Raw genomic sequence first — 13,097 nt, 5'->3', positions numbered from 1 at the left:
AAACTTACAAAAAATTGAAAATTGCAATATTACAATAATAAAAACCATTTTTTTTTCAAATGAATCTGTCCAGTAACTCATCTGCAAGACCTAAAAAGTTTAATGCTCACTTAAAGACCGATAAATTCTGAAAATGAAAATTTCAAGCGAACTTGAAATTGCAAATTTTATGAAGAACTGTAAAAATTCGAGAACTGTATTAACATGATGAAAACCATTCTATTGCCACTAAACACTATCCAGTAACCCAGTTTTAAGCTGTAAAAACGATTCAATGGCTCAGAGATCGAGTAACTGAAAACAACACAAAATTATAAAAAAGACTACACCTTTTTTTAAATTATGTTTGCAATACCAAAAAATATACTATTGCAGAAGACTATTAGGAGCTTAAGCCAATGTCAATTGAAGACTTGTTGACGAAAAATCTCGAAAAACGGACAAGAAAAGCAGCACAATTTTGTAATCAAAAACGTCATAAGTGACCTTTTAACTTTGAACTTAGACGTTCCCAGCAACTTCAGTACATTAAACACCTTAAAACATACTAAAGCCAGCTGAGGGCCTCTATTGCAATTTAAGGACCGCCGAACGTTACCTGTTTACCCCGTTTTGAAAGCTAAAAGTCATGAGAAAAATATATGGAAACATCTTAATAAAAAGACAGCACACCAATGCAATCTAAATCCTTTGGATTTTAAAAACCTGTACAATCCCAATACTCCTCTTCGAGTTTGTAAGAAAACGCAACAAGTTTACAGTAATGACTTCAAACTTCGTTCGAGAGCAATTAAACAAGCATGGACAAATCACTTAATGGATCCGAGATATAGAACAGCCAAGGATAATTGACACCATTGCTACATATCTATAAAGCATTTCCAATTTAATCTTATAACCTAAACCTGAAGGGCAATACTGATCTAACCCCACAAATATATCTGTGAATAAAAATGAAATGATAAATAACTTTCTATAATTCATACAAAACAAGCTAATATACAACAGTGAGATGAAAGATTGACTCAAATTGATAATTAACATGATTAACAATAACAAAATAAATTAATAAACATTCTCAGGCGAAGAACTTATTCACAGTTATCATTTTTACCCCATAAACAGTTATTTTCACTATCTAGCTTAGCCATTTTTCAAAAACTCAAGCACGTGAAAATCGGTGAATTGGTAGAAATTATTAAGTGGACCCTGCACCGCAAGATTCAGAGAAAGCACGCAATATATAAGTTGGCCAGAACCCAAAATATTGGATAGGAAAGTAGAGAAATTAATATGTATCCTCGGGATAAGTTAACATAAGCACTACAGCATTATTTAATTATTGGGAGATTGTATAAATTGCAAATGTCAAAATAAATTGGACAATTTTCATCATCTGTAAGTGGTGAGTATTTTAATACCCAATATTTTAATCCAATTACGATGGCTGTGATGGAACTTGATTATCAACATGCTAGTGCACACTCCTGCAAATCACTCGGCAACTTTAACAACAAAAACTGCTTCAAAAACATTAAGGCTATTATACTGATCACTACAATCTGCGTTTACTTCCGACACAAAGAACTGTCTCCTTTTGTTTATTGATTCATTTATTTATCGAGTCATACTTTGGCTATTGGAACTGCGAATTTCCCATTGCTTTTAAATCTTGAACTCGCACATAATAAAAACTTTGGAGCCGTATCAATAACTTATATTTACACCCCCTATAATTGAAATGGTGGTCTTGCCTCCTATAATATATAGATTAAATAGAGTATATATCTCTCTCTTCACACAATCGTATGAACCAAACGTGTGAAAAATTGCATTTCTCGCGAAAAACTGAGTAATTCCACGGGTTATAAAACCCTCAATCTGTCACGGCGAAAGGAAACAGTTCAGGTTTCGACAATTCACTGAGAGTCTTAGTAGCAACTGTGGTGGTGCTATTTGAGATTGTGGTTAGCTATAAGTTGGTGTTAGTGGCAGCGTGTGCTTTGCGGCACTGTTTAGAGCAGTAGAGCACCCCGTGTTTAGAGATGAACGGCTGTCCCATCAGGTTCTTGTGGCACTGGATGCAGCGGAAGCACTCCGGGGTGGCATGCCAAGCTGACTCCAGGTAAGACAGACGGGACTTGGTTGCATCTATCTTCTCGTGACACGTAGAACAGGTCTGTAAACATTACACACATGAGAAACGTCTCCTTCCCCTCTGGAGATTATGACCAACTATTACATATTTCGCACCCCTATCTTGGTACATAGTTTTGTGTGGATAATATGCATCAAGGAAATTATGTTTTTTAAAACATTACCAACTAGCGTCGGAAGAATTGCTCACGAACGACTAGTGCGAGCTCAAATCTATTGCAGCCTGCTTCTGTCGGGGCGGGGTAACTAAAATCACTAAGGGGGCTTCAAATGTATATACCACTATAACCACTAATAACACTCAAAGTGAAAAAAATTACCAATTTTGGCGAACTTTTCATTTGACTTTTAGTAGTGAAACTTGTGAATGAGAGAATTTTAAATCACGCAAAACGGAAGAGTCACGGGCGTAAACGTTACTCGAAAAGTCAGAACGGTCAAGCAACAATTTTGTATTAAAAAACCAACACGTTTACAAACTTTGTTGAAGAGCAATTAAAAACGATTATCAGTTCAGCAAGAGCACTGGGGCATTTCAGGACTTCACACATGTTACACAACACGTAATACCGCTACCATATTAAAAAATTCAACACAATTACACGATCATCACTGCGGATGCGTTGCTAACGTTGCTCCTTTAATTCCAAATTTGACAAAAATCATGTCCTTAATTGGGACCTACCCCAATCAGAAAAGGTAACAGGTCAACAAAAAATAAGAACAAGGAAGTGGAAAAGTTCAAAAATACAAATACTTTGAAACAAAAGTTACAACAATCAATAGCTTTTGACTAGAAATTCATATAAACTCATTAGCAAGCCAATGAGAAATGAGACCTGCCATTGGTGAGACCAAGTCTTAAGCCTAAAAAATAATAAACAGGCAGAACTGAAAAATCCAACAATTTACGAAGACACATGTGCTGAATTAAAAACCAAAAATTATTGATTAAAAAAATTATATTTTTTCACTTGGGCCTCATTTGAACAGCAAAGGGGCCTGTAATTAACGGCGCTAGGTGAAAGACTAAAAACCCAAATATTGACAAGTATCAAAAAAGCAAAGAATTTGACGAAAACGAAGTGCCAAGGTCATATCACATTAACAGTTTAAACAGAGAAAACGCTAGAGAGATTAAGTCACAAAAGCAAAGTCACAAAAACAAAGTAAAAAAAAATCAAAGTCACTGAAACCATTAGCTATCAACTCCAGTCATTAAATAGGTTAATTAATACAGCTACAGGAAACCAATGAGCTCTGTCATTAATCAGAATAAATTTTCGACTTCAAAAAGAAACCTAGCTGGCAGATTGCCAGAAAATGTGGCCGATATAGCTTCGTAGGTCTGCAGTCTCAAAAAGATAGTAAAAGAAACAGACCAAAAAACAATTTTTATTAAATGCTGAAATGTTATATTTTGATTAAGAATATGTTTAACTTATTGCTGCTTCTATTAGCTGCCCTCAAGTACCATTCAATTAGAGTGATACAACCTCACTTGATCTTCTCTCTTTGAATTAAAGCAAAAAAAACAATTTCAGAGTGAGGAAGTCATTTTTGTGAGGAAGTCAGAGTGAGGAAGAGTGAGGTAAGTGATGAACAAAAAATACTCGCCATTAAGAGTAAAAGACGACGTCAAGCACACAATTCTATTGTTGTAATTGTATGAACCAATGAACAAGAAGCAGATTTGGGACGCATATGGTCGCAACAAAAATCCTGTTGACGAAATAAAAATACCAAGAGAAGGCCAATGATTGCCTAAGCTATTGCCTTACGGCTATTAACAACAAAGGCCAAACTCAAGAATTCATTAAAATTTTACAAAAACACAGTGTCGGAGCTAAAACAACCATGATGTTTTCTATGATAACTTCTTAATATATGTTCATCGGAGAACGCTTGAACGCAAAACTGATTACTTTACTATTAACGACCGTTAATGGAACCTTGATATTAAATTTAATTTCTTTCTAATTGAAGAGAAAAACATAGCTGGCAGATTGTCAGAAATAGGCCTCAATAGCTGCGTAGATCTGCAGTACATAACAGTAAAAAAAGACCAAAAACTTTTCATTAAAGGATGATTTGTTATCTTTTTGATAAAGAATCTGCATAAGTTATTGTTGCCTCTATTAGCTGCTCTCAAATAACCTTCATTTAGAGTGATGCACATTCACTTGACCTTATCTCTTCGAATTAAAGTAAAGAGAAGTCAATTTCTAAGTGAGGAAGTCATTTTTGAGAGCGAGGTAAGTCACGTTACCAAAAACTAAATCACGCGAATGAACAACAAAACTAGCTCCACTTAGAGTTAGGAATGACGTCACGAACGCACTTCAGTTGAAATTACATGAAAGAATGAACAAAAAGCGTATTTGAAGTGGTTGTGACGTCATATGGACGTAACAAAAATATTGACAGAAATAAAAAAACCAAGAGAAGGCCAATAACAGCCCCAGCTATTGCTCTGTAGCTATTAAAAACTAAAGCTGACAGACTGCCTGAAAATACCCGCGATAGCTTTTTAAATATACAGTTTCAAAAAATAAACAGAGCGAAAGAGATTTCTCTACTTTATTTATCACTGAAGTTACATTTTGGTTTGGAATCTATAACTCATTACTGCTTCCAATCACTGCTCTCAAATATCCTTCAATTTAGAGAGATTCACAGTTGACCTTATACACTGGAAGCAAAGTAAAGAAAAGACATTTTAAAAGCGAGGAAAAGAAAGTCATTTTGAGAGTGAGGTATGTCAAGTGAGATCAAGAATTTACCCACGCCAATGAAAAAAATGACCCCGAGCACGCAATTCAGTCAAAATTGCACTATAAAAACAAACAGCAGATTTGAAGTGATCGTGATGTCACATGATCGTAACAATCTTGACAACGAAAAAAAAACAAAAGCCCAATAACAGCCCCACCTTTGCGGATATTACAAATTTTAAGAAGACTTAAAAAAGAGATCCCCAATACAATCCGTATCTTTTTTGATTGTAAAAATCCACGACGGGACTACAGCTAGCTTTGATGCTATCACTGCTATAAAAAACATCTAATTGTTCCAAATCTTAGCGCAACACAATTTGACAAAATATCTTAAATTGAACAACAATGAAGCTATAATGAAAATCACGCCAAATGTTCACATAACTCCTCCAAAAAAAACTAAATTCAAAGACTCTTCTGCTATTCGGCTATTCTGCTATTGACGGGTAGTCTAAAGATACCACTCATATCTCCCTCTACGATGAATAAATACATCGACCGGCCAAAACTGACTGAACGAAATAGCTAGCTGAGCATATAGTTAAAGCTCCAAATTAAGGTGGAGTCGAAACAAAAATGTCATCCGATTTGTATGACTTAAACGAGCTCAAAGAAATTAATACGTAATCCAAAACTTCAGAGATTTTTATTATTTTGTAGGAGTGACCTTAGCGAATTTGTCGCTGTAGCAGTTCATGCAGTAAGGGTGTCCCTCTTTGTTTATGTACTGGTGTCCTCCAAGGAGGGTGTCACAATTCCAACAGCAGAAGTGTTGCACGTGCCAGTTGGCATCCTCTGCTTGTGTGTACTGCCCCGACATTATCAACTCATCGCATGCGTTGCACCTGCAAACACAAATTTCAGCCAATCACTCAGCAGTTTGTAAGCATAAAATGTATACAACTCTTTGCATTTCATGCCTATCATAAACAATTTTTCCATTTCCATATGGGCAATAAATTAAAATATGTCTATGCACTAAAAATAGTTTCTATAGCTTAATTTGAGCTGGTACTATCCGTTAATATTCAACTGAAAGCCCTTATCATTTATGTAAGATTTACATTTGGGCACATTCAACAGTGCCAGTTAATTATACACAACTGTATACTGCGACGTCACATACTTAAGTTACTTATAATAGTCCGTAACAGAATCGGCTTACCGATAAACGTTAGTTTGGGGAACTCATACAGAAATATTTCAGAAAAAGGAGAGCAGTAGTAGACGACTTAAATTTACCAGATGAATTGGGATTTCAACGTCACAATCAAGAATGACAAGAATGGATTCATATTTGGGTATCGATATCCCTAATACATTTTATTCGGTCCGGCATTCCTTTTGAACAATCGGTTTGTCTCACCCAACGACAGGCTCTTTAAACAATAGCTTGAATTACCTTGGCCTATGCCTGTTAGCATAGTGTCTGCCACAGTAGAGTTTATCCTGATCCCAGAAGTAGATCAAGTCAACCAGCAGTTCATTGCAGTCTGCGCATCTGAAACAGGCCGGGTGCCAGCACTTGTCCGGTCCTGCTCTGTCTGCGAACACTGCCACTGAGCCAGGCAGACAAGGTTCCTTGCAATTCTCACATGCCTGTTTAAAGCACCTCGCGGTTAAATGATACCAATATATTAAACCAGCTTCCAAGTCTCCGCAGATAAAGAAGAGGTTTCACTAGCAGCTTTCCAACAGCTTCGCCAGCATAGCGAAACTCTTGAAGCTGCATCTCGACGTCAATATTGAAATAAATTTTAAACAAGAGAAAGACTTCAAAGAATTAACGCTCAAGAAACTGCGGAAAAGAAAATTAAAAAACTTAAAGAAACAAACTAAACCAGAAGGCAGAGGAGGAGAAACTTAACACAGCGCTGACTTCGGTGCAATTTTTTTCCTTTAAGAGTTCATCCCTTGAGTACCATTTTAGACAATTGTCTTGGTGCAATCTTGAGAGAAATCTCACAGAGGCTACGTTCTCTTCGAGAAAACACCAGCTTATCAGTTTAAAGTTGCATTTTATTCCACAAAAGCAAATAGCTCTTTGATTAGTCGTCGTCCGATATTTATCTCGTCTATTTATATAACCCTTAGACCTTCCTTGGGTTTTTTCTCCATATGGAATGCCGCAGCAGAAATCCAGGACAGATTGGAAGCATATACGGCTGTGACAAATATTATTAGCAGACTACGATTCGAGCTAAGAGCAATGTCAGGTAAAATGGCAGACGAAAAATCAGGGAAAATGAAAGGGGATATAGAGTCTCATGTTGATTTTGAGAATCAAAATGGTGAATAAATGGCGCTGTGAAGTAGAACCCCTGAAAATTATAAGAAAATGGATAACGTAAAAAAATTAACATAGCCGGCAGATTGCCGGAATAGCTGCGAAAGAAAAGACCTGCGTGCCGTATAATAGAGATAGAAACAGAGAAAAATCTAAATTGAAAAAATTGAAAATTGACGCCTCTCAAAAAGCTAGGTAAAAAAACATTCAGCGATAAATTAATAAAACTTGTTAAAATTCATCCCGCAGAAGCCTCTTATTCGGGACCTTTACTGTACATATGAGTTCCTTTGACCTTGAACAAATTCAAATTAAACTTAAGTTTTTAAGTGCAAAAGTCATCTGATTGAGTGAAGTAAGTCACGTATCATCAAAATCTAATCACGCAAAAAACTTTTGCTAAAGAGAGTGAGAAATGATGCCACGCGCGCAAATGCCGTTAGTGAGCGGAAGAAGTCATTCAGAAAATTTGACTTTTTCAGCTTCGCTGTGTGAACGAATGTAAAACGAAAAAGAGCGTCAGATGACGAAACAAAAAAACCAAGAGCACCGCAATATAGCTACACTCAGCTTACAGCTTCGCAGCTATAAAAACTAACAGAAAGCATCTAACGAAAGGGCCAGGAGGCTTTTTTGAAGTTAGCTCAAGAAATGAAGTTAGCAATATATAAGAAGGAAGCATCAATTTCTCGTCGGCTGCCACCAAAGAGTAGTGCGAGATTCAAAACGGTAAATGCCAAATTTACGCGGCGAGTAGAAAATCAAAATGTTACCAAAAAACAATAATTCCTAAACTGTTGAAGACATCACCAAAGAACGATTGAATTTCTTGTGAATGGTAAAGCGATGTGATAATGAATACCAACTGCACAAGGGATGCGACAATTGTTTATGAATGGAAGCAGGACGACTTGATTTACCAGATTAACAAACTCTACCAAGGCGGTATCGTACTGAACTAGCCTTCAAGATGCTTTGACTTGGACCAAGAAGCTAGCGGCGCTAAATTCTAATAAATTACCTGAAATGGGGCGTGACAAAAAAGCCATTTCTGAGATAAGTGGTTTCTGAGTTGACGGAAAAACCAAGGGTTTCAATGGCAAAATTCGTAAAAACATTAGAAATCGGGAAATTTGTACTTGTCTTTTTCATCTGAATGTCAGATCCTTAAAAAAACAATTAGTCGTTTTAGAATCTTAAGTGATTGGGCTTGACAATCTTCTCATGTTTTATGCCTCAGCGAAACTCGGTTAAGCAATAGCGATGATAAAGGAAGTCTGCTTATAGCAGGGTATACTCAGCAAAGTTAAACAGAAAAAAGGGGCCTGTGTCATGAGTCAGCTCCAATCAGATTCCAATGAAATAAAAAAACATACCCGGCAGATTGCCGGAAAATAGCCGCCGTTGATTCCAATAACTCTATTGGGATTGAAAGAAAAAAAATATCAACAAAAATTGATTTTTGTATAAAAACACTTTTAAGTGCGATTTATTTTGATATCATTTCGTAATTGAACATACTCCTGTCTCTCAATGAAAAAAATAGGAGCGCTATAATAGCCGGCTGAGAAGATGAGGGCGGCTATTAAACATGATAATCGTTTTGTTGAAGCATTTTTTTCTGAAGTTACTAAAAATGGCTTAAAAATTAAAGGCCGCTAAAATTTTGTTTTGGGAGTCCGCAAGCTAATGCCAGTAATCCAGACTACAGCGTCATGCTTAGATCATTCCACTTATCAAAATATTGAAATTATTTAAAACTGCAAAACGGTGGTACTGCAACATTAAAGTTTCTGAGATCACAGCCACATTCCGGTAAAATAGACTATTTATACGGAATCAAAAGAGCAGCACATACTTTTCAGGTAGAGTTCTTTTTGTCAAAAACCCAGCTTAATAAGAGGTACTTAGTCGAGCTTCAGAACGTAAAGCTTAACTGAGTAAAAGTCGAAAAAAAAATACTGCGTTCCCTCTATCTCTCATCTCTAGTTTGTGACACCTTTAACAAATTATTTTTGAAAGTCACTAATAGTTTTACTCCAATATGAATACGGAAGTGATTTCGAAAAGAACAAAATGGTGGAATAACAAACATTAGTCTAAAAACAAAAAGGATTATGCCAAATCAAAAGTCGACAAAGCACATGAACAATGATGCTATTGTAGAAAAAGTTTAAGTCCTTTGAAAAGCGTTTCGAATTATAACTCGGGCCAAAGTTGATCTTAACAAAATCAGTTTATCAATTGGTAGCAAAAGGCAGGTTTATAAATTGTCAAATGAGTTGATGGACAAAGTTCTCAATAATTAACCATGTTCCAATACCGGAAAGAATTACAAAAGATTTAATCAGCCAACAGCCCAAGATAACCAAAAAAAACTCAATAAAATTCTTGCCAACGTTGTTTGCGACATAGGCAAGCACCTTGCAGTTAAAAATGCGTCTATTCTTGATGTTTTAAACATTCAAATATTATGTAGAGAATAATAAGAGACCTGAACAAAAAACTTTCGCCTGATGAAGACTTCAAAAACTTTACTTAAACTATTGCCCCCAGAGACTAACAAATATCTAAAAGTTCTAATCAATTAGTCATCCAAAGATGGTACGCAGCCTGAGCAACTAGAAAGAGATAAAGTTTTTCCTCTTAACAAATCTGGATAGAAATTGGATAAAAATAACTACAATTGAGTCGAATAACTATTTTCGTTTTGAGCAAAATTTTTAAAACGGCAATGTCTAATCGCGTTTAGTCTTATTTTGAAGACTTCTTTTCCATACCTGGCATTTGGATTTTGCCACAAACACAGAACAAATGATGCAATGGTTGAATTCACTGAGAAAATGAGAAAACAAACCAATAATAGAACTGAACTTCTTCTTGGATCTAAAAAACGCTTTCGGCACAATTGATCATAGTTTGATGCCCACAAAGTTAGAGTGCCATGGAATTGCTTTAAAGCGGTTTGAATCTTATCTTAAAAATAGAATACAAATTATGTATTCTCAAATTGGGAGCAAGTCAAGTCTGGAGTTCTTCGGGGATCAATCCATGGCCATCTTCTTTTTACTATCTATATAATTGATTTACCTTCAGCCGGCAAAGCTCCATTTCATTTTCTTTGCCGACGAGAGCTATTCGACAAACACATGAGTGCAAACAACTGAGGTTTTACAAGATCTGTGTAAACTTGATGTCTGATGAAGCTCCAATATGTTGTTTATTAAAAAAATGTAAAACACTGCAGATGAACGTCAAAGCAACTATCACGTTGAACGGAAATACAAATTTTGTGTCAGATTCTATCACAAAGAAAAACAGTGAGATTGTAAATAATCGGGATTTCCATCGACTAACTCAACTTTTGGAATCGACCTCAAAAAACAAGTAAAAGATTGAGCAAGCGTGGTGGTAAAGTTGCAAAATTGCGAAATGTGTCAAAATTATTACAATACTATAAATCAAATGTCAACGCTGTTTTTCACTATGGAATTTTCAATGTATGGCTGCTGTAGCTATTCGTCACTTCTTCATGTACAAAACCTTAATCATTCATTTTAGAAAAAAAATGGCGCAAGAAGGAATTCTCCCTAAAACGACTATCAGTTTAGGGCAATATCTACTAGTTACTACAATTCGTCATAAAGTTACTCAGAAGACTTTGGAGTTTTCGCAATGAACTCTATTGTATTTCCACCACAGAAAAAAAAACAAGGCAAAAAGCAGCTAATACAGTGAAATTATCATAATACAAAAGAACAATAGAACGTTATTGAATCCAGTTTTGCTGTATTAAACTATATAAAACATTTCAGTCACTTGAAATAATACCGAGAGAATTTAAAGATTTGACTGCAAAAGAACTTTCCCGTTTTCTCATACTTTAAAAGATTCTTACGTGGTGTGATATTACGATTTGGCAAGGTATATTTAAGAAGTTCAGTTTTTGTTTGTTTTGTGAGGCTAATTATCGCGGTCTGGGGTACATATTCACTGTCGCATTACCCATAAAGCTTACAAAACTGAGACGTAGCGATGAGACTGTTGTGACTCCCGGCCAGGCTGAATAGGTGTGAATAATTTTGTTGACTGTCCCCTCCATCACAATGTTTTTGTATTAACAACCCTATATTCTGCTTATTTGGATGTTAATTCTTTTATCATTTCTTTCTTTACTACACTCAGAATTCAGATCAATGAAACCAATACGTTTTTAATTTGCAAAAATATATCCAACTTTATATAATCAGTGATTGACATACTTTTGAAGCAAGCTGAAAAAAAAAGATTTTCAGGCTGAAGTCCAAGCTTTACGTTCTAAAAAGAACTTTTTTGAACAACTATTTTTCTTGAGAAAATAACCTAACTTAAACTTTTCTTTAATTATTTCGATGATTTTCAGTTTGTAAATTTACCAAGTTGTTGTTTCATCTTTTCAAGGGCAAATTGGATAAGACGCTTCAATTACTTTGAGAAATTATTATCTCTACTTTTTCAGCTCCCGTTTATTGACAGAAATAAACATGTTGAACAGACAAAAACGGTGTTACCTGCTTTAAGAGGGTGGTGTTTATCATGCGGCAGAAAAATATGGAGCTCTGGTAAAGAGTACCATTCATGTCTTTCCATAGGAAACAATGGATACAGGGTCAATAAATAACTCTATCGAATTCTTCAGCCACGGAACATGTACCTAATTTACGCAAGAGATGAAGTGAAAAAACTTCTTTAAAGAGCGTAGTCACTTTCAAATTTTCAGTTCATAGGCTCACGAGATGAAATAAGATTTGCAAAAAAAATGAAAAAGAGCAAATCTTGTTTACAAGCTTTCCAAATATTTTTTTAATATTAAGAAGGGGTTTTCACCAATAAATATGTAAATATGGCGGTTTAGTTGAAGAAATTTTCATCATTTGTCGAATTACACAGATGTGATGTTTTCATCCATTACTTTGCTGGGCTTGAAATTACTTTATCTTTTTCTTCAGTATTATTGGTTATTTCCAAGTTGTAATTTTACCAAGATAGGGTATCATCTTTTGATGATTGAGTTGACCTTTACGGGCACATTTTGAGTTGTTCAAGTGTTGGTGTTTGTACAAGGACGAACTTAATCAAATGTTGTTCTATTAATTTATTATCTTTCTCTGCTTTATTGCTTTTCTATTACATTCAGTATTCATTAAATTCAAACTACCTGACGTCAAATTTGATTTTATCAAAACTGTCCACAATTTGTCTTTCCTCAACTGTTTGTTCAGTTGATGATGATCGATGATAGAGGTCAGCATAGAATCATGATATCTAAAACAGTAACTTACAAAGTAGCACTAGTGCTAATCAATAAGTTTGTTACAACAATCTCAAAAAACACACCGCCCATATCGATTAATTTGACAACTACATATTGGCGCTTAATGACGTCTGAACTGCAACAAAATGTTTGTTTCGCAAGTAAACACGCTTAACACATGTCTCGTGAAATTCATTTTCTGGAAAATTGCTTGAAATTGCTGAACAATAGCCGTAGTGGACCCCCACCCCCTGACGCACATCGGAATTGAAACAGATAAAGATAGAGTGACAGATTTTTCTAATCGATAGCTTTTTCTAGGTGTCAAAATATGTTATAATTTGTTGTCCCGTTTCAGTTATTTCTAAAATTATACTTAATTCAGCTTCTAATGTACCATGAGTTACAGACCGGTCTTGATCGATTTATCCCATTTATTTTGATTTTGTTCTTTTGACCTTGACCGTATTCACTGCATTGCGTAATTCAATGAAAGATATCAAACGTGAAAGTCGTGATTGAAGTTAAACGAAAAACGTAATAGAAAAATATAGCATAGCAGGACAAGTACTGAATTGAAATC

The 13,097-nt window shown here is 35.3% G+C and overlaps 1 protein-coding gene across 1 annotated transcript in view; it reads right to left on the bottom strand.

Moving 5' to 3' along the window:
* Nucleotides 1-959: 959 nt before the first annotated feature.
* LOC142342748 (testin-like) overlaps nucleotides 960-13,097 on the bottom strand; it is a 33,096-nt gene continuing 20,958 nt past the window's right edge. The window contains exons 6-8 of the mRNA XM_075394284.1: nucleotides 6,337-6,533; nucleotides 5,602-5,779; nucleotides 960-2,179 (exon numbers count right to left, since the gene is read on the bottom strand). Coding sequence (XP_075250399.1) covers nucleotides 1,973-2,179; nucleotides 5,602-5,779; nucleotides 6,337-6,533 — 582 coding nt within the window. The 3' untranslated portion in view covers nucleotides 960-1,972. The remainder of the gene's footprint in view (nucleotides 2,180-5,601; nucleotides 5,780-6,336; nucleotides 6,534-13,097) is intronic.

Source organism: Convolutriloba macropyga, chromosome 7 (assembly GCF_964194025.1).
Source record: "Convolutriloba macropyga chromosome 7, txConMacr16.3, whole genome shotgun sequence".
NCBI classification, from domain to species: Eukaryota; Metazoa; Xenacoelomorpha; order Acoela; family Convolutidae; genus Convolutriloba; species Convolutriloba macropyga.
The sequence above is the reverse complement of the archived record's forward strand: the minus strand, read 5'-3'. Positions and strand labels throughout refer to the sequence as shown.